Here is a 21818-nt window from a genome sequence, read left to right as displayed (position 1 = left end):
TCTCTCTCTAGTGTTTCACTTGGCTCCTCTTGGGTACTTCCATTGTTTTCTGGAACCGATTGTTCGGCAGGCAGTCTCCCCTTCTCTGCTGCCTTCGTTGGAGGCCCTGTAGCCATTGACACTTGCCCTTGTCTGTGTGCATCCTGTGTGTGGGTGCGTGCAGTGGTCAGTGCAGCGTTTTCATTCCTTCTGTTCTGACCCGGTCTCCAGCTCTTCTCTTCATTTGTTACCTCAAATGTGTCTAAATCATTGCTTATTACATTTAAATTTAGTTTATTTTTATCATCAGGGTTTCTTGGGACTGGAATTACTATATAGGGTCTGGGTGCTTTAGTAGGCCCCAGATGTTCATTATCTGGTGGGTGCACTGAGATTGGGACACTTCGTGCACCAATAAAGAAAGCAGTTCTGATTGTTAACTACAGAAAAACAATAATAATAACTATACATATACACATAATCGTTCGGAACAACAATTTGCAGCATTTTCTTCCAGGGAAGTGGGGGCACCCTTCTGTTAGGGGTAAAACCAAGATACTGTTCTGGGCCCCCATTTAGAATGAGTTCATAGTCAGTTATTTATTCCTTCTCTTGCTCTGGTCTCGTAGTTCGAGAGTTCTTTACCATTAAATGACGAGTGCTTCTCCAACTGTCCCCCCTCATGTGAGTGACGACGGTAGTCTCTGGGTACTCAGTACAGTTCTTGTGCTAGACTATGGAAAAGGGTTAGGCTAGCAATTTTGGTACATCACATTCATTATGTATATTGCTAATAGGTGAGGTCCCAATGCATGCCTCGAATTTGCCTTGGCCCGGAGGATATGCTGGAACTTGCTCACTGCGAAAGAATGAAAATATGGAACTGCTAAAAATCACACAAAAAAATGAAATGCTGTAAAAATAAAAACAAAATAAAAAATAAAAGTGAACATATGCAAAAATAGGGAAAAATGAAGAAAAATGAAAATAAGATGGTGAAGTTCTTGTGTCCGCTCCTTTCACGCGGTCTCTCGGCGACAAGTTGAAGAATAGTGTCTCTCTCCTCGTTCTGCTCCACGGCAGAAAGTACTCTTTGTCTCCTTGATTTGTCCCCGGCGGAAAATTTATTGGGATCTCCTCTTCACAATGCTCTCCTCAGTAGTTGTTGAACATAATTACTTCTCAGTTGCGCTATGATGGCTCTCAGGAGCTTGTTTAATTGTGCGTTCTTTAGTGGGTCTCTGAGGAATGCAGGTACGTCAACATTGTTTGGTCTACCCACTAGTTCTGGAAAGTTCTAAATGAGGTGAAAGAAGACATGGTATGCATATCTGGTGTCTTCTGGTGACAACGGCATTCGCTCTGATTTTCTGGTCTCTAGATCACAGGCTTTTGTTGTGACGTGAACCGTCTTTACACTTTCCTGCAGCGTGGATTGCGACCACGTAATACAGTTTGTACCACACTCGGTTTAGGAATTCGTTGTTTCTTGGATCTCTGATAAAGGGTAAGGTATCTGTGGTTCTCCTGACGAGTCCAAGGCATTCCTCTATGATCCGAAAGAAATGCGTGTATGTCAGTTCATCAATGATCACTTGTGGTGGAAGCATCTGTACCCTTATCACTGTACTCGGGCAGTACAGTGAAGGCTTCCGTGATGACAGTCAGTAGTTGCCAGATTATTTTCTTGTTGGCCGGATCTTGAATAAAGTCTGTGACACTGGCTCCTCTCCCCTGGCTCCTCTCCATATGAGTGATGGGTATGATGTCACCACAAGTTGGAAATAGGTTAGCACATCCCACTTGAGACTTCTGTTGGAATGTACCATAAGTTCTGCGAAAAGAGTCTCGCTACTGATTGCTTCAGGATACTGTGTTACACTCTCAGGCAATGTCTTATTTGCAGTCTATCAGAGTCTTGATTCTTTGTATCACTTGGGCATGTCATGCTTTCAAAAGTTAATTTTATCAATGTTGTTGTGGCTTTGGATGTGCTTCTCTTTACCCTGCAACTGGGATGTACAGAGTGTTCGTTATGTCCTTATTCCCCTTTGCTTGGGGAACCTGTCCAGTTTTATGCCACAACTTGCATCCGGGTTCTTTGTCTTGGTTTTCTGCTCATGCGTCCTTCTTCCTCGCCATGGATCTTGTCTGCACGTGCTGAGGTTCTTCCCCGTTGTCTGTGGTTTCTTTGCAGTTGGATGCAGCAGGAGGGCTCCCTCCTATATAGGGTTTAATGTCATTTAGGAAGATCCATGACCTTCTGCCCTGGAGTTTGACGGCCGAGGGGGTGCAGTCCTCTACGATGAAAGGTCCATTAAATCTTGGCTCGTCCCACTTTTTCCTGGTAAAGTTCTTCACAAGCACGCTGTCACCAGGGAAGACGAGGGGCGCATGTACACCTTGCTCGGTGTCTGCTTCAGCACTTCCTGCTGTGTTTCGTGCTGCACCGTCCCCTCTTCGCCGTCGCTGCAGCTGGCCTGTAATGACAAAGGCACTGGATGTCATACAGTTAAGGTACATTTGCACCTCTGTTTCCAGAACCTCTCTAGTCGGCTGGGCATCACAACTAGCTCTATCTCGGGGGGGGGGGGGTAAGAGGGGTCCTCATCCTTCTTTCTGTAACTATCTCATGCGGCGTGAGATGATGATCGGAGCCTGGTTGGATCCAAAGTGCATACAATGCCAATGGTAGACCGCGCAGCCATCCCTTCTTAAATGCGAGCTTCAACTTGGCTATCCTCTCCTTAAGCAAGCCGTTGATCCGTTCACATATCCCATTCCCCTCAGGATGATACGCTGACGAGAACTTGTGCTTTATACCAAGCAACAAGCTAATCTGTTTGAAAACTGAATTTACAAAGTGAGCCCCATTATCTGATCTCATTACTTCACACACACCCCACCTAGGGAACACCTCCCTCACTAGGAACTTGGCAGCACAGGTAGCGTCTGGGTGTGTACAGGGACCTGCTTCTATCCATCTAGAGAATGGACACACCACCACAATTAAATACCTGTACCCGTTGCACACTTGAATCATGTCGTTGTAGTCGATATGCAAGTGCTGGAATGATCCATTCGGTCTGGGGATGATCCCTCTCACTACTTTTGTGTGCCCAGTGGTGAATTGCTGGCAGATTATGCAGTTCACATAAAAAATGCAACATGCTCTGCTAAATTCGGTGTGAACCAGTCTCCTACGAGCGTTGCAGCAAGATTTTCTTTTGTCATGTGGATAGGGTAGTGTAGTTGTCCTAATGCTACCTTTAGAAGGGCGACAGGCATTACTGGTTTACCAGTGCTGTGTTGCATCCACAACCCGTAAGAGGGGTATAAAGAACACCCTTGGCGCTTCCACACATTTTTCTCCTCCTGAGGTGCCTCCCCCTGGAGCTCCATTAGCTGTGTCTGCCCCATATTGCTATAGGCTTCTGGTTTGGCTCACGCTACCATCATCCGCTCATGGGTACATGCCACTTCCACGTCCATGATTGTTTCATTCTTAGATGCCATGCGCTTGGCTTCCGTGTCTGCTTCATGACTTCCACGTGACACGAAATCCGTCCCTTTGGTATGAGCAGCACATTTCACGACCGCTATGCCCACTGGGAGCTGTAGTGCTTTTATCAACCTGTCCAATAAGGCTGTGTGTTGCACTGGCGTGCCGTCTGCTCGGAGGTAGCCCCTCCTTTTCCAGTGCGCTAAACCTGCATGTACTGTGGACGTCACATAGGCTGAGTCACTGTACACAGTTACTTCCTGGTCTGCATGATTCTGAATGGCGAGTATCAGTGCCAGCAGTTCTGCAACTCGCGCAGAATAGTGAGAGGGTATTCGCGCACTGATGAGTACTCAAAACTCTCCATTCACTAGGTGTTTTACCACGGCCACGCCTGTATACCTTTGTCCGTCTTCTTGGTCAATTCTTGAAGGACCGTCAATAAAGACGATCTCACCACTTGCCAGGGCGTTTTCCTTTACCCTGGGGATCTTATCATAGAATTCCTCATAGTTCGCACAGTCGTGTATAGGTTCTCCCTCTGTGACTGGCTCAGCTATGAACGTAGCAGTGTTTACAGTTTTACATTGCACTATTTTGATCGATGGGTTAGAGATAATCACCTCATAGGCGGATGCTCTCCGAGATGTCAGTGTGCCCTTTGGTTTCTCTAGAATGGCGAACAGCAAATGTTCAACATACAATGTCATGGAGCACCCCATCACAATGGATGATGCCTTTTCGATAGCGAATACGGCAGCAGCTAGATTTTGTTTGCATGGGAAGTGGCCCTTCATAACAGGGTCTAGACTCCCGCTGTAATATGCTACGGGCTTGTACCCCAGTGAGGTTCGCTGCGCTAGCACTGCTGTCATAAAATTACCATCAGAGTGTGAGAACAGGTAGAACTCCCCTGCATAATTAGGAATCCCGAGAACTGGGGCCTTACAAATTGCCCCCTTAAGTTCTGCAAACCCTTTCTCCATTGCCTCAATCCATTCAATTTCTCCTTTTGTTGCCTGGGCTTTCTTCAAAGCCTGAAGCAAGGCTTGGTATACGAGCTGTAGTCAAAGACCAATGCTCTGACATAATTGCACAGGCCTAAGAAGCTCTGTATTTGTTTTATCGTGCGCGGCTTGGCCGTGTTCATGATGGCTTCAGTCCTTTCTGGGGTTACCTTTTTCCCCTCATGAGAGATTAGTTGCCCTATGTACAACACCTCCTGTTGACAGTACTGCAACTTTTCCTTATCAACTTTGTATCCCTTTTCAGCCAGAATAGCCAATAGCTGGACAGAGTCGCACCTGCATTGCTCTTCAGTGGTGCTGCAGTTCAGAATGTCATCTACGTACTGCAAAACACTGTCCACCGCAATATTGCTTAGGTCCATTTGCAGGACTCTGTTGAAAATAGACGGGGACTCGCAATACCCCTGCGGCAACCTCGTACTTTTCAGGCGCATTTGTCTGAAAGTGAATGACGTCAGGTCTTGAGTCCTGGTGCAATGGGATTGAGAAAAACACATTTTTCAAATCGATCACCATGAAATATTTTGCCTCAGTGGGTATGTTACACAGTATTGTGGATGGATTAGGGACTAGAGGGAACTCGGCTTCAACTATATCGTTTAATGCTTGTAAATCTTGGATTAAACGCCAAGACCCTCCCTTCGATTTTTTTGACAGGGTAAATCACTGTGTTGCATGGTGATTCTGACGTCACTAAGATGCCCTGCTCCATCATGGCGGAAATTGTCTTCGCGATCCCTTCATCCGCTTCTCTGGACATGGGATATTGTCACGCTCATGGTAAAATAGCTCCTGGTTTCAGTTTAATTTTCACTTCACCTGCCCCCTTTAGGAGACCTGCATCATAGAGCCCTGTAGTCCATACTGCGGCAGGCACTTGGGCCATGTCGTGATCAAAGTATTCTGAAAGTACCAGTGCCAACATCATTCTCTGTGGCACCTCCCGTTTGATCATTTTGACCCAGAATGTGAGACTTACTTCCACTCTTGTCTCTTCTAGGTCAGGGTGCCCTTCGAACAGATCGTCATCGGTGACGTGAGTCTATACCCTTCTTCGATGGCGATGATCGCACACCATTGTCTGCCTTCGTCATATCCTTCGACCAATACCACTTTCCCTCGCACTGCGGCAGATTGTATCATTAAGGAAAATACTTGTCCTTCTTCTTCGTGCATGGGTATTCTTGTTCTGAACAGAAACTCAACAGGGGTTCTCATAGTTTTGTCTGCGAGGCCTGGCAGTCCCGCCATAAGCACCCGCACGCCAGATGCAAAGACTACTGGCTCTAACGGTACAGCCCTCATGGCTATACGTCCCGAGTATGCTATGATCATTTCGCACACGGTTGAATAATGCATTCCTGGAGTGGAGCACACTGTACCATTCTCGGTAAAGGAGATGGTCATGTTTAATTTAGTCATCAGGTCTCGGCCCAGAATATTTACTGGGGACTGACGTGAATATAATAGGGGTACATTCATTTTGCGTTCTCCCACTGAGACTGGGAGTGCGTCTGTAAAGGGAACTCTACTATGAGCTTCAGTGAAACTCTGAGGATCTATAGCCTCGCCGGATAAGGAAAATGTGCCCTCTCGTATGCACGAGCGCGTTGCACCCGTGTCAACTAAGAAGGAATTTTCTTTACCCCGTATGGTGACATTCACCCTTGGTCCCCTGTTAGGGTCTGGTGTCACTGATACGATAGAGCATATCGGAGTCCCCCGTGAGCTGTCCTATTTCATATATAAGTTCGGCCCACTGTATACTTGTTGATTTCCCTCAGCCCCAGGGTTGACTCCCCCTCTGGAGCTAGCGCCCTGTGACATTTGCAGTGGTGCCTGCTGGGATTGTCCCTGTGGCAAGTTCCCCATGTTTGGTGGTTGAACCACTTGCTGTGCACCTTGCTGCATGCCTGACGCCTGCGGCTGCACTGTGTAATTTTGTGCACTGCCCTGTTGCGGGACGGCAGGCTGATTCACCATGCCTGCCCCCATCCCTTGGCTGTTTTGCCACATGCTTTGGCTTCTGCACATGCGCGCCACGTGTCCTGTCATTCCACACAGCCAACACGCTGGCGGTGGTCGGGCCATCTGTCCATCTGGCATAGCTGGACCGCCCATCTGCGCGTTCTGGAAGCCATTTTGATTATTCTGAAATCCTCCCTGGTTACCTCGAAACCCTCCTTAATTACTCTGCCACTCTCTTCCTCCAAAACTCCTTCCTCTTGGGTAAAATCCCGCGTTACCCTGATTATTCTGCAATGGGTTGGTCGCTTGTTGTGCGCTTGGTTCGGCTTGGCTGGTGAGCATGGCTCCCTCGAGAGCATACTCCGAGAGATTCTTTTGCACCAGCTTCGCCTCCTCGCCCTTACGAGTTACCTCCTTTTTCTGATTCTTTTCTTGCAACAATCTACAGCAATGTGCAATTGTCAACTGTATTTCAGCCCATGGTTTTGCTTCTACTCCTACCAATTCTTTGAGCTGCTTCTGCACCGGTTCAGGCAACCCTTGGCATAATATGTGGTAGAATACAGGGATAGATTTTGTCCAAGACTCATGCGTTTCGAGCACCCACACGTCTTGAAAATTCTGGATATAAAGCAACGGATCTTCGGACTCTTTCATTTTCCGAGTCATTATAGTCCCCATATCAGAAGTGTCTAGATATAGCGTTTGCAGCGCTTTCCACACTGCTGCCCTACAGTTATTAAATGGCGCTCCATCATGGGAGGGGTTAGTTAGGGTTACCCTAGGATAGCCTGCCCGTTTCCATACATCCTCTTCTCTTTCACCAAGTATGGCAATTAGGAGGCTCTTAATGTCCCCTATAGCTAAGGTGACACCCCCCGTCATTTTCTCTAACTCATCTATCCACTTTCTGGCTCCCGATGTCAGCATTGGAATATTATTTTTAAGGTTCTCTCGGTCCAAATGTGGCCATGGAATATATTGTGGTTTTGCTCCCCCCTTTTCTAGCAACGGGAATTGGAATACACAGTCCTCCTCTTTCCCCATAGCTCTCCGTTCTATGGCCGGGGTGGCATTCCCGCCTTGCCGTCTACCTGGCAATGCCCTTAATCTGTCTGCATAGGCAGGTGCTGACGCCCCCCCTCTGACCGTGGGGTGTTCCTTCTTGTCAGCCGGACTGCGCGGCAGACTTCGGTGCCCTACTTGTGGACCCGCTAGTGTCTAACCATCGTACCTGTCGGTCCCCTCGGAGCTGTTTTTGGCACAGTCTCCCTTCATGTGCCACATCCTCCGTTTCCCCACTGGAGTCAGATCCTGAATACTCCCAGTTTACACAACTCCTAGCATCTTCTTCGTTCTGCCCAATCTCCAGCCTGTCTAGGGATAGTCCCCTGCTCCCACTACTTTGGGTGACATTCTCAGTGTCGTATAGCTGAGTGCTCTCTAAGCGCTCATCTTCCCTTCCTCCATCGGATATCTGCTCTAGCCCCATCTCATCATATATTTTATCGATCGTTTCCCAGATGCTTCTGGTGTCGAAGTCATCTTCAATATTTGTCCCGCTTGTACCTGGTACCGTATCGCTTGCAGGAAAGAATTCTTCGATGTCTTCCCATTCTACTATAGGATTGTGTTTAATCACTTCCCACTCCAAATATTCAAGAACCCAGTGCCCACTGTCTGCGCTTTCGTTCTACTTCCTCGTCTATTTATTTTTGTATTTTTGCTTCTTCTCTAGCCTTATCTACTTCCCTTATCCGTTTATTTCTACGTTCCTTTGCCCTTCTACTTTCCTAATCTTCTCGCTTTTTTACTTTCCTTTCGTGCAATCTCCTTTCTTCCTCTTAACTTTAGCATGTTCTGCCTGTACTTTTTATAGGCTGCGTATTGTGTGCGACTGAGCGGTATTCCTTGCTCTTTGTGATATAGTTGTTCTTGCCTTAGCCTATCTTTCTTTCTTGTCCTTTCAACCCTTTCTCTCTCTCTCCTTTGCGTCTCATCAGACCTCTCCCTTGGCCTCACATCATCACTTCCTTGTCCATCCAACTTCAGTAATATTTGACCTCCCATCCATTTGTCTTTTGCGAATGCTATCTCATCACCTCTACCTTCATTTCCATTACGTTTATTTCCTTTTTTCTCCTTATCTGGAGGTGCACAACTCTGTGCCCAATCTTTCCCTTCATCTTCGCATCTCTCTTTGTCCCTTGAGACCGTGGAGGCGATATTGTTTTCCTGTTCTTTTCCCTTATTATTGTCACTACTGAACGTAGGCAACTCATATGCGGGGTTGCTATACCCCGTGGCTGCCTTAAGTTCTCTTAGTGGGTAAAGACCCTCTGACTTACTTCCTTCAATGACTGGCTCAGCCGGGGCTGGTGGCGCGGTAGGCGTCTCAACCCCCTCCATACATACATTTAGTATCCAGTCTGTGGGTGGTTCTTCCACCTTCGTTTCTTCAAACATCTTCCACAGTTCTAGAACAGCAAGTCGTTTCTCTAACTTCTTGCCCGTATATGTGGTGTGTATGAAGATAGTCATGTGCTGTAAAACAGCCTTAGAGAGTGACCCATTCTGGGGCCACGGCATGAACATCTTATTGGTGGTACCCTTACCCCACTCCGTGCTGTATTTCTTTAGTTTTGGTGCATGCTTGGGTAGCTGCTTGCAAAAATGCGCAAACGGGGTAACTTCCTTCATTTTTCATTTCGTCACTAACAGTATTTATACAGTTCTTTAACCTTCCAATAGTATGAGCGAGCACCACATACGCAAGCTCCAATCCAATCTTTTCCCGCCAAAATTTATACCAACAATTTACTCAAAACCCATCAATTCAATGACGATTCCCTCTTGGTTACAGAATCACGTAAAGCCAAAATGCATTTCAACCAATCATTAATACAATTATTTTACATTTGACATACAACAAGACACATATGACAGACACTCGACAGACTAGACTAACACCAGCTGGACACACGTATACCTGCCTTCTAATCCATACCCCGACATGGGGTGTAAACGAACCCCTTTGATGCTGTTTTTAATCGTCACCGTATTCTAATCGTCCCCCCATTGTGGGCTATGAGTTCACGTTTCTTCTGACCACTCTTTAAATCGTAAGAATAAGGTGAATCCTTACGTTTTTATCTCGGGTGCCCCCCTGGTAATCCTTACATTTTATCTCGGGTGTCCCCCCGATATCCACTCTTTATTTCTTATGCTCAAGCCATTAACCCATATTATATATATATATATATATATATATATATATATATTTCTGATGTTTGTTAATCTGCTTAGAATCACATGCTGTGCATAGGTCCGACATCCAGTGGTCACTGCGGAATATTGCATTTTGTTTTTCGTAGTCGAAAAGGGGACGTCGACAAGGCCTGTCTGTAACACTATCCCTATAGTGACGTGCGTTGTGCCCATAATCCGTCACGCGTCGAGGTCCCTCAGATTGTTTTTTTCCGCCCAGCTTCTGGTCGCCTTACGCGGAGCTCCTAGAGAGACATTGCAAATACTTACTATCGGACCTCGGTCCTTAATTATACTTATTATATTGTTAAAGATCCCTCCCCTCAACATTAGCTGTGAAGCTGTTTCTCCGCCGAGCAGGTTTTCGACGGAGGGGAAGAGACGGAGGAGATCCTTCGGCGCTGCCGAACACGTGGCCTGGCCTCGCCGGCCAACATACAGTAGGGAGAGTGGGGGTTCGAACTTTTATCTTCTCTTTGAGAATGTCTTTCTTTCTCCCCTATCTTTCCCTTGGGGTTATCACCAGTTATTATTGCCTCACCTATGGAGAGGACACCTTTTAAGTTTTGCCCACGCTGTAGGGGCAAATACACTTGGAAGGACAAACACAAGCTCTGTAATCGTTGCTTGCCCCTCGATCATAAGGAGGACAGCTGCGCGGCTTGTAAGCTCTTGAAACCAAGAACTCTTAAAGAACGCAAAGTTAAGAGGTGTGCGGACTACGCTATGTCGAAGTCAGTTTCCTCACCCGCCGCCGCTGTTACAGAAAGTGACGAGGAGGGTGATAACTCGACGTCCGTTACGGAAGTCATTAACCCCCAGAAGAAGCGCTTGCGCTCCTCGACGTCCGTCCCCGGCCCCGACGGGCTCGGCTCACGCCCTGCTCATGGATATGAACACCCCGGCGACAAGGACGCACACAGACCCCATAGGCCTAAGCACACAACTCACGGCTCTTCTTCATCGAAGACGAAGTATCCATCAGTGCCGAAGGGGATGCAGGGTACTCCGGCGTCTACCTCAGACCGTAAGGGTCTCAAGCCCCACCCGCAAACGCAGTCGCAACCAGCGATTGGGCTTTCATCAAACACGGGCGCTACCCCAAAATCATCCGACGTAACGCTCCATAGAGCGGCCGTCGAGGAACAATGCTTAACGCAGGCAACGTCGACACCAGAGTCCTCTACTGACAACCTCGTTGTCGAGAGCCTGGCGGGAATTGTTTCCGAAGACAAACGTAAGCGGACGACGAAACAAATGTCGAATACCGCACAAAAAGCTATGGAAACGCCGAAAAAGCACAAGAGTAGCCAGGAACTGCCCCATTCATCTAAGGGCACTTCAGAACTACCAGAGGGCTTTTCAGAGGGCGACGGAAACCTTTCTTTGACGTTGTGGGAGCGTTCTAAGCGTTTTGAAGGTGAAAACACTGATTTCCCCCCTCTAGACTATTCAGGGGTCCCCCATGAGACCCTTGAAAGACTCCATTCTTGTATGGAGAAAATGGAAAGGTTTTTGGGAAACCAAAACCCACCCACACCCAAAAGACTAAGAGAAGGGCCCCAGGATGACCCTAGGATCAAAATTCCTAGGCTGTTTCCCCCTTCTACAGACGTATATGACCTCACTGAAGAGGAGCAATACCTCCAGGAAGATTATGAGTGTTTGGGTGGAGAGGAAGAACTTGAGGAAGAGGGGTTTGAAGAAGATCCTTACACAAGTGCAGGTGCTTTCGAAGAAGATACAGCTACCTCGCAGCCCTGGCAATCCCCATCAGTGCAGCCTTGGCAATCCCCATCAGTGCACTCAGACCCTGATGTCTTTCACCCTTCTCCTCCCAAGGATTCACCTATTGGAAACACCTCTTCCATAGATGACCAACCTTCACTAAATGCACTATTGCGCAAGGCAGCAGCGCATTTTGAAATAGACACAGGGGAGACTCTTCCTGACATAGACTTTGTAGAGAAAGTTATTAAAGAAAATGCCCCTGTTAGTCAGTCTATTCCGCTCCTGGCTTCTATAAAGAGAAGAATAACTCCTTCCCTTTCCAATCCTGCCTTAGTCAGAGGGGTCAACCCTCGGATAGAAAAGCTCTTCAGCCCTTCGCCCTCTGACCCGTTGTACATCAGAGGCCATTCTATTCCGGACTCCCTCGTAGTTACTTATACAAGGAAAAGAGCAGGGGTACCACTGTCCACCAGTGAGGCACCACCTGACAAAGAGGGCAAAAAGCTCGGGAATAGAATCACGACGTCCGCCGCCTTTTCAACTAGGATTGCAAATAACAATTCCCTACTAGCTAGCTACGCAGGAGCAAGCTGCGCAGCGAAGCAGAAGACGCACCAGAACCCCTGCGTTCACGCCTGTTAGCTACAATCTCAGAGGGAACTCTTGTAAACCAGGACATCGTAAAGAACTCCTTAGATGCCGCAGAGACGGCTGGCCGTTCCCTGGTTCAGGGAATACTTCTCAAACGCCATGTCTGGCTGCTCAATTCGGGATTTAAGCCGGAAACCCAGGCTTCCCTGATAAATAAGCCCATAGAACAAACACATCTGTTTGGGAACGCAGTGATGAGGCCCTAGAACATGCGAAGAAAGAGTTTGATACCATCAAAACTCTTGACCAAATTTCTAGGCCCCCTAACAGACGCGGCTATGGCAATAGACGCTCCTTTCGTGGCCAACGCCAGCAGCAAAACCAACAGCAATTTTACTCTGCTACCAACTGGCCCTCTAACCAAGGTAACAACACCCAGTTCAGTCAAAGAGGCCAACTCTGTGGCAGGGGAAGAGGTCGCGGCTCCAGCCCCAAAGGTTCCAGGCCCAATACCAACAAATGACCCGAAGATTCGGGTCCCCTCCCATGCATCACCGGTCGGGGGGCCGGCTAACATCGTTCCTTTCATCATGGGAGGGAATATCGTCAGACCGCTGGGTATTATCCACCATAGCCCACGGATACTGCATCGAATTCTACGGTTCCCTGAAGTACAGACCTGCACGTAACCGACGCATGACACCGGAACACCTCACCATTCTTCTACAAGAAGTAGAAGAGCTACTGAAAAAAGAAGCTATAGAGGCTGTCCCCCTATCTCAGGTAACAGAAGGTATTTATTCAGTGTACTTCCTTGTACCCAAAAAGGACTTAACCATGCGCCCTGTATTAGATCTGCGCCCAGCAAACAAGTTTGTCAAACCTCAAAAGTTTCGTATGGTGACCTTGCAGGAAGTAATCCCACTGTTATCCCAGGGGGATTACATGACAACACTGGACATGAAAGATGCATACTTTCATATTTTAATGTTGCCAGCGCACAGAAAATACCTCAGGTTCAAGATAGAGAACAAACACTACCAGTTCAGACTACTACCCTTCGGGATAGCATCTGCACCAAGGGTATTCACGAAAGTACTGGCAGTGGCAGCGGCTCACCTGCGCAGGCTATCCATCCCGGTATACCCTTACCTCGACGACTGGCTCATAACAGGGGATTCTTACGAAACATGCTTCTCCAATACCCAAAAGACTGTTGACCTTTTGTTCCAACTGGGCTTCTCCATCAACGAAAAGAAGTCCAGCTTAGACCCCAGCCAAATCAAACAATTCCTAGAGGCTCTAATTCGAACAAAGGACGGCCTCGTCTTCCCCTCCAACGAGAGGGTCCAAAACATGCTGTTTCAGATCCCCCATTATGTGGCAGGTCGAGAGGGGACGGTACGCAAAGCAATGCACTTGCTAGGAATGATGGCGTCATGTATTTATTTGGTACCTCACGCGCGCCTGCGCATGCGCCCAATGCAAGAGTGGCTCAACAGCCAGTGGTGTCAGGCCAGCGGACAATGGGACGATCTAGTGGTGGTCTTGCAGGCCTTGGTTCTCTCGCTACGGTGGTGGACAAAAGAAAACCTGTTATTAGGGAAAACTTTTGCCACACCCGCAGTGGAAGCCACTCTAACCACAGACGCATCCCTTACAGGATGGGGGACTCACCTATCCCATCAGACTGCTCACGGAGCGTGGACCCCGAGCTTAGCATCCAAGCATATAAACCTGCTGGAACTACTAGCGGTGTTCAAAGCACTGAAAGCCTTTCAGGAACACCTACAAGGAAAGACAGTGATGGTCCTCATGGACAGCACCACAGCCATGTACTACCTCAACAAGCAAGGGGGCACTCACTCTCCAGGACTGTCCAAGCTGTCCCAGAACATCTGGAAGTGGGCTCTCAAACACAACATGTTCCTACTATCACAACATGTACCAGGGGAACTCAATCTGCTAGCAGACAAACTCAGCAGAGACTTCCCCCTGCCCGTAGAGTACGAATGGCGGTTACAAGAAGACATCGTCTTCGACGTCTTCACACAGTGGGGTTTCCCAGAAATAGACCTGTTCGCAACTCTGGAAAACTCTCAATGCCAGGATTACGCCTCCAGGTACCCCCAGAACCAGTCCAAGGGGAACGGTCCATCGATTCCATGGTCAGGGAAATTTGTTTACGCTTTTCCCCCCCAACTCCCCTTCTCAACAAGATAGTGCACAAGATGCACCAGGAACAAGTTACCATGATACTGGTGGCCCCTATGTGGGCCCGACAGCCATGGTTCGCTCACTTGTTGAAGATGTCTCTATCTCCTCCAGTGAAACTGCCCTGCCCGTACAACATGCTGTCACAAGACAAGGGCAGGACACTGCACCCATGCCCTCAGACCATGAACTTAGCAGCCTGGCTCCTGAGGTCATAGAATTTGGACATTTTCAACTTCCACAGAGGTGCATGGACATCCTCAGAGAGGCCAGAAAGCCTAACACTTGTCACTGCTATTCTAGCAAATGGAAAAGATTTGTCATCTGGTGTAGAGGGAAGAGTATCAACCCCGTTGACTGCTCTCCCACACAAATTATTCTGTACCTGACCCATTTACTGGACTCGGGTCTAGTATTCAATTCTATTAAAGTACACCTGGCAGCGCTTTCTGCTTACACCACTTCACAACTCAAAGTATCGTGGTGGAAGATCCCAGTAATCAAAGCCTTCATGGAAGGGCAAAAGAGAATACACCCTCCAATAGCAAACCCAGCTCCCGGCTGGGATCTAAATGTGGTACTCACCAGGCTCATGGGGTCACCCTTTGAACCCATGCACAAGGCAACTCTTAAAAATCTCACTCTTAAGACTGCTTTCCTAATAGCTATTACCTCCATTAGGAGAGTAAGTGAACTACAGGCCCTTTCGGTTTTAGACCCCTTTGTAACAGTTCACAAGGATAAGGTGGTTCTACGCACACACCCAAGGTTCGCACCGAAATTCATCTCCAAATTCCATGTCAACCAGTCGATAGAACTACCAACGTTCTTTCAAAATCCTTCAAATCTAGGAGAAAAAAGCCTGCATACACTTGATGTGCGCAGAGCTGTCATGTTTTACATGGAAAGAACTAGTCCACTGAGAAAGACTAATCAGTTCTTTGTCTCGGTGGCAGCAGGAAGAGAAGGAGATGCAGTTTCAAAATCCACTATATCTAGATGGATTGTACAGTGCATCACTCTCTGTTACACTCTTGCTAAGAGAGAACTACCCTTCAAGCCAAGAGCACACTCTACTCGAGGCACTGGGGCATCCATAGCATTCATTGCAAATGTTCCCCTTGAGTCCATCTGCAAAGCGGCAACCTGGAGTTCTGTACACACCTTTACAAAACACTACTCTCTAGATGCCCACTCTAGATCTGATTCCCAGGTGGGACAAGCAGTATTAAGACATCTTTTCTCTACTGTTCCTTCTCACAACCCACCTCCAACTCCGGGTACTGCTCGCTAGTCTACGCACAGCATGTGATTCTAAGCAGATTAACAAACATCAGAAGACAATGCATTACTTACCGTAAAAGCATTTCTGATGGTTGTATCTGCTTAGATTCACATGCGCCCACCCTTCCTCCCCGCTCGGATGGAAGGAACATAGACATCCTTTTCTATATCTCTCTCTTTTCTGTACTCACTCACGTCTAGAAGGCTCCCTCAGGGCAGAAAAATACAAACAGAGGGACCTCGACGCGTGAGGGATTATGGGTACAAAGCACGTCACTATAGGGATAGTGTTACAGACACGCCTTGTCGACGTCCCCTTTTCGACTACGAAAAACAAAATGCAATACTCCGCAGTGACCACTGGATGTCGGACCTATGTACAGCATGTGAATCTAAGCAGATACAACCATCAGAAATGTTTTTACGGTAAGTAATGCATTGTCATATCTTCCCTACTTCTAACTACTTTATTTTTTCTCTGCCACCTTCTGTTACCTTTCTCTTACTTACTCTAATGCCTAAAAGACATTTGCCAAAGTAACGAGTTTATTGTTTCAATCACCGATCACATCTTTTCCTCTCTGGAACTTCGGGATCACCGCCCCTCCCTCTTCAAGCTTTTAAGGTCTTCGTCCGGTCTGCTGCCAGTGGGAATGAGAAGGGTTATGCTTGGAAAAGCGGGTTCCTTCAGACCCACTGCAGATTTTTGAACTTTTACTCTATCATTGTCCACGGGGAGCTTCTCAATCTACTCAGCTGGAATGGCGAAAGGACTCATGATCTTGCCGAAGGCCCGGAGTTACTTTGTGGTGTCGTTTTATTATATAATCAATACTTAATGGCTGAAACCGTCCTCACGCTACTAAGTGTTCCGGAAGGGAGGAAATCACTGACGGGCCCAGAGGTCAGCGCTCACCCTCTAGAACTTGTAAGACAAGATAGCTGCACCATGTGAGGAAAGGGGGTGCAGGATTCACTTACTCCAACACGGCTCAATAATGAGGACTCAGTAAGTTGGCAAAGGGAAGTCCGTTTAATGACAAGCACATCAAACAGAGAAACAAATGGAAATCGACAGCATTGCGATCATCTGTCTCGCTCCGACTTCCTCGAATTCCAGTCGAACAGTCATTGTTATAGGCTAAGCTCATCATCACTGACGTCTAATTCTATAAAAAATCATCATGCAATATAATTGGTTAGGAAAGGTAATTTAAGTATAGGTGTTATATCTGTATATGATAATATGGCATGCGGATTGGATAACTGTTATCGGGTGGGCGTCTACGCCCATCCCTCTACATCACACGTGATAGATGTCACTACAACTACGACATCCTATTGGTTACAGTATCTATAGGACTCCAGATAACTTGATCCATTGTGATTGAGCAAGTTACACCACTGGACATAAATTTCCACTTTTAATTAGCAGCATGCAGAATGGACACTCCTGTGCCTGGTGTCCCAAGTTTCACCCTGCCTCCCTTCCATCAATCAGTGTTTTAGGGTGATGTGTCAATTAGTTGGCTAAGGATGGCCTCGAAACTGTAGTCTCTTATCGGGAAAAGTTATGGCATCCTCGGGTCCTGGATGACATCAGGCGATGGTACTTCTTTGCGCCTGGCTGATCACGTGTTAGTCCACCATGAATCTGCTTCAGTTTCCAGCTTTTAGTGCATTTAATTCTCTTCCAGCCTCCCCACCTGTATGGGCCCCCCTTATCTTGACCTTCATGAGGCAGGCTGGTATGCTCTGAAGTTTGAGTCTTGTTAGCCGATGCTCTCCTCCCCTTCTCTGGTTGACCTCGATTTCCTAGGCATGAGCCGCTCTGTGTTTCGATTCTGCTCCTTCTCTTGCCTTTGGCTGGGTTTCGAAACTTGGCCTGTAAGGCCTCTGGCCGCCTGGGTACATTTTTGCTTTTACGAAATGGAGTCGCACTTGTATGATATGCCTTATTGAGGTAGATATATGGTTGGCGCTTGCCGCTCTATCTTCTACTAAGCATTGCAAGTAGTATCGATTTCTTAGCATCTTGCGTTTCAAGCCGATTTACACATGTTTAACAGGTCGGTTGCTTCCATCTTGTCTCGTAGCACCGTTTCCTTAAGTTTTAACATTTATTCTCTCTTCTTTGTGTCCATTACATTTATTTTCGTAGTTACTCGCACTGGCGTGCTTGTCTTCGATAGCCGCTTTTGTTCATTCACGAGTCTGTTCAGGGTCTTGTCATTTCCACTGGCCTTCCAGTAAGGCTTTTGGGGTCTCTTGATGGACCGTGTGTAGGTACTCCATTTCGTATCAGCGGCTGGTATGGCTGTCTGATAGGGTTCCCGTGCTGCCCAGGGTTGTCTGGTTACGGGTGCTTCAACCGGTATGGATCTTCTTATGTATACTGGGCAGAGTCCCAGTGCAGCTCTTTGTAGGTTCATTAGCTCTTCATACGTCACATACCTTGGCGAGTACGCTCCTGGTACCTCGAAATGAGGGGAAGGGGTGCAGGCCATGTCTGGGACCTCCTCTACACGAGAAAGGAAGAATGGAAGAAAACATCTGTCCTAAAGTCTATCTGGTGCAGACCTGTGCTAAGCATTTTCTGGCTGTGCCAAGTTATGGCCATCATCCTATTGTATGTTGCCACTCATCGAAAATGTATTTATAGACATTTTCCTCTGGTGCACTGCAATTTTGCACTTCCATTTTCAGGGGCGCAAAAAATGGCCCTTTACACACATTAATTGCTTCCATGCATTTTTGCATCGCACAGATTTTTGCCCCAGTGTAAATGCTGTGCAAAACTATACTACACTCCACAGAGAATCATCATTTGCCATGTTTTGGTAGGTGGTGAGGCTGGTTTCAAGTACCTGAACAAGAGGATTAAACCTTGTCAATCTGTGGCAGCAGTAAAGAGTCCATATGTCTAGGTTTAGGGTGGAGGCTGCAGACAGAGGGATGGGCAGATACACAATCAAATAGTTATTTTTTAGATGTTTGGACTTTAAAGGAGGCACCTTTGTTGCGGAAAACAGACGCAGGACTCTATTTCGGGTGAGGTTAGTTTCCCAAATTTGTAATAGCAGTATTGCAGGCTGAGCACAGCCAAGAGCAACCTACAGTCCTCGTGCATTCTCAGACTGTCTTTCTCCACCCCTTTAGCAACTGGCCTTTATAACTTTTCAGTACATTGACTTTAATGGAATCGGTGGAAGATTTCATGACCTCACTATGGGGGATGCCAGTCTCCCTAAATAACACAATGACTGGCTCTGTAGAGCCAGGCAAACTCAGACACTCAAAGTCATTTTCCAGTCCTCCAAAGATGAGCACCTTCCCAGTTCGATATCATGCACTGTGCCCATCCAAGTGGCCCCATGCAGCTCACTAGCAATTCCACCCATGTTCCTATCCTTTGGTGGACAAATGGAAAAGTGACAACAATTATGGAGTTCAGAATTGACTGTCCCCCACAGCATCTGCCATAACTGCCCTGATTTGCAGCCCAGCTGGCCTTTGCTTCAGGTGGTTCCTGCGCCATCTGACATGGAATCTTTGGCATATGCCCGCCCTGAATGGGTAAGGATGCCTGGTTGCAGGCAATGTATTGAAGTGTTAAACATTTTGGGACCCTGTACCCTTCTGGAACCACCATCTATACTTGAATCGTGGTTGGTGGATTGGCATTGTGTGACTTGATGCTCGATTTCGGGCCAGTGTGCAGTGTGGCCAGCTTCTGTAGGAAATGCTGGCTTTGGTTCTACAAGATATGGTTTAAAGGTCTTTTAATGTAATCATGTTCGCCTTCAGGAGTCGGGTGTTTTTGTGCACTCTTTTTGCATGTGCATCCTTCTTTCCATGTAGCAGGTTCCCGATACCTCCAGGGCTTTTTTAAACTGAGATAAGCAAATGAATGTGGTGTTGGGGAAGAAATTATCTACAATTCTGTTTTATGAAATATACAAATCTTCCCATTCATTTTGATTTCAGTACATGCCTGGAAAACAAGCATTTGTGAAGCAGGTGCAGGAAAGTGCGAGGTTTCTTCGGCGCACAGGAGAAGAATGCATTGCACGCCGGCAGCGGGCCATCAAAAATGAGGAGGAGCTTCCATTGGATGTTCTGACGCAGATACTAAAAGGGGCCGGTAAACATAAACAACCTTTGATTTGACAATGTGTAACCAAGCCGTACCAAAACAATTTTTTGAGGGCATTTATTAAAAGGTAACTTCCAAAGAAGTGTTCTTATTTTAGCACAAACATTCCAATATTGGACAACATACTTCAATTGGCCAAATACCATTATAAGCCTAAATTGGTAGTATTCAAACCGTTTTTTTTTTTTTTGCTCAGCCGCCTTTGAGTAAAAATATTGTTGCCGGCCCCCCAGATGTCATATCTGCTTATATTTTTTCTTTTAAAAGCAGTCACTGTACCCTCTTTTTTTAAGAGCATTGCCCCCCCCCCCCTCGCCCACGGGGCCTAGCCACACAGTTTGAAGACCACTGGCCTAAGTAGAATGATGTAAAATAATGAGAACCTGATTATTTTCAACCATTTCTATGAATTGATTGGTATATTTTAGAATGGAGGATATGTATGAATTGGATTGGATGTGTACCAGGATAGTTATGTGTTTGGAGGAGTATATTATGTAACTGGTAGTTGGTCATGCAAATACAGCATCTGGGGCTGGAGTAACAAAGATCTGAGCTGCACTTGGTACAATGCAGGCAGGCTGCACCAGGAACAGCCCAGGGTTTTGCACCCCGTAATCTAAAAAAAAGGCTGCACCCTGAGCGTTCACAAAGTGCTCGGGAGTTGTCATGCCGCGGCAGGGTTGGCCGAAGTGGAATCGCTGGCGGTTCTGTCCGCCGTAGCATTCCGCCCCTCGTCTTCCGTTTACCGCTCTAGTCGTTGTACGCGTCCGTGACCCGGAAGTATAAATATCCTCACTTCCGGGTCGCATACGCGTTGCAACGTTTCCGGGTTTCCTCCTGTGTTGCTGCCGCTCCATCTCCCGGTGATATTCTTGACTTTCTGCTTTCAGTTTCGCTGTTTCCCATTCAGCTGTTTTTCCATCCTGCCCAGTGCGTGATCTCCTCCATGTCTAGCCTTTTTCTTTTCTCCTTATTTTTGTTTCCTTCCTTTTCTCCTTGCTAATTTGAACTCACATGTTGCCAGACCTTTTGCCTGCCTACTGGACTGCCTGTGATTATCCTTAGTATCCCATTGAACTCTCCTGTTGCCAGACCTTTTGCCTGCCTACTGGACTGCCTGTGATTATCCTTAGTATCCCATTGAACTCTCCTGTTGCCAGACCTTTTGCCTGCCTACTGGACTGCCTGTGATTATCCTTAGTATCCCATTGAACTCACCTGTTGCCAGACCTTGTGCCTGCCTACTGGACTGCCTGTGATTTATCCCCTGAGTCCGTGGGATATACCTCTTCCGGATTCGGTGCCAGCTCATCGGATTGCACTCTCTTCGGCTAACTCATCTTCTGGGATCCTCCACTTGCAATACTACGTTCAGGGGTTTTTTGTGCCTTCCGGCTTTTTTCCCCCCTGTGAGGCGTTCTCGGTAGGATAACCCCCGTTGCCCCTATCTTAGTGGCACGGTGGCATCCTATCGAGGGCGTCCTTATCTTCACAAGAAAAAAGAGAAGCCTCCACGACATAAGGACGGAAGGATTAAGCAGAAAGAGGAAGGTGAGGAGTTGGGGGAAGGGGGAGAACTTGTCATCTCATCAGAAGAAGAAGACCTAACCGACAATCGTGACAGGAGTGACACATCACATTCAGTGTGCTGCCAGGTGACTTTGACACTTCCAAACCAGTGCAGACCATTATGGGGTTCAAAGCGTAGGTCTCTTTGAAGACACTGCACCCCACTTGGAGAAGGGGGCTCTTGAGGTTCATCCCAGGTGGCACACGCACAGACTGACGCACACACACCCATGAGCATTGTTTGGCAATATACCCATTCATGTGAGCCATCAATTTTCATTCACTGACATAGCGCACACCCCCATGGAAACAAGGGAATATCCCCTTGTGAATGCAGGCTTGCAAAGTTAGTGGAGGGGAATATGGTATTCCACAAAGGGCATTACATCCTCTTTTGGAATACTAAAGACACACATGCAGCTGAAATAGCTTAATTGGCATAGACTAACACTGCTGGATACTGAGTGCCCTGAGGGACTGCGGTCATGGACTAGCACCGCCGATACTGGATGCCCAGAGGGAGAGC

General features: G+C 47.3%; 1 protein-coding gene across 2 annotated transcripts in view; it reads left to right on the top strand.

Annotated features, from left to right (window-relative positions):
- Positions 1-21818, top strand: part of LOC138526941 (cholesterol 24-hydroxylase-like) — a 291000-nt gene that overhangs the window by 139123 nt on the left and 130059 nt on the right. For both annotated transcript variants that reach the window (XM_069637833.1, XM_069637834.1), the window contains exon 8: positions 19552-19708. In XM_069637833.1, coding sequence (XP_069493934.1) covers positions 19552-19708 — 157 coding nt within the window. The remainder of the gene's footprint in view (positions 1-19551; positions 19709-21818) is intronic.

The sequence above is a fragment of the Ambystoma mexicanum genome, chromosome 14 (genome assembly GCF_040938575.1).
Source record: "Ambystoma mexicanum isolate Mex_15411 chromosome 14, UKY_AmexF1_1, whole genome shotgun sequence".
Lineage (NCBI taxonomy): Eukaryota > Metazoa > Chordata > Amphibia > Caudata > Ambystomatidae > Ambystoma > Ambystoma mexicanum.
This window is presented reverse-complemented; position numbering and strand designations above follow the sequence as displayed.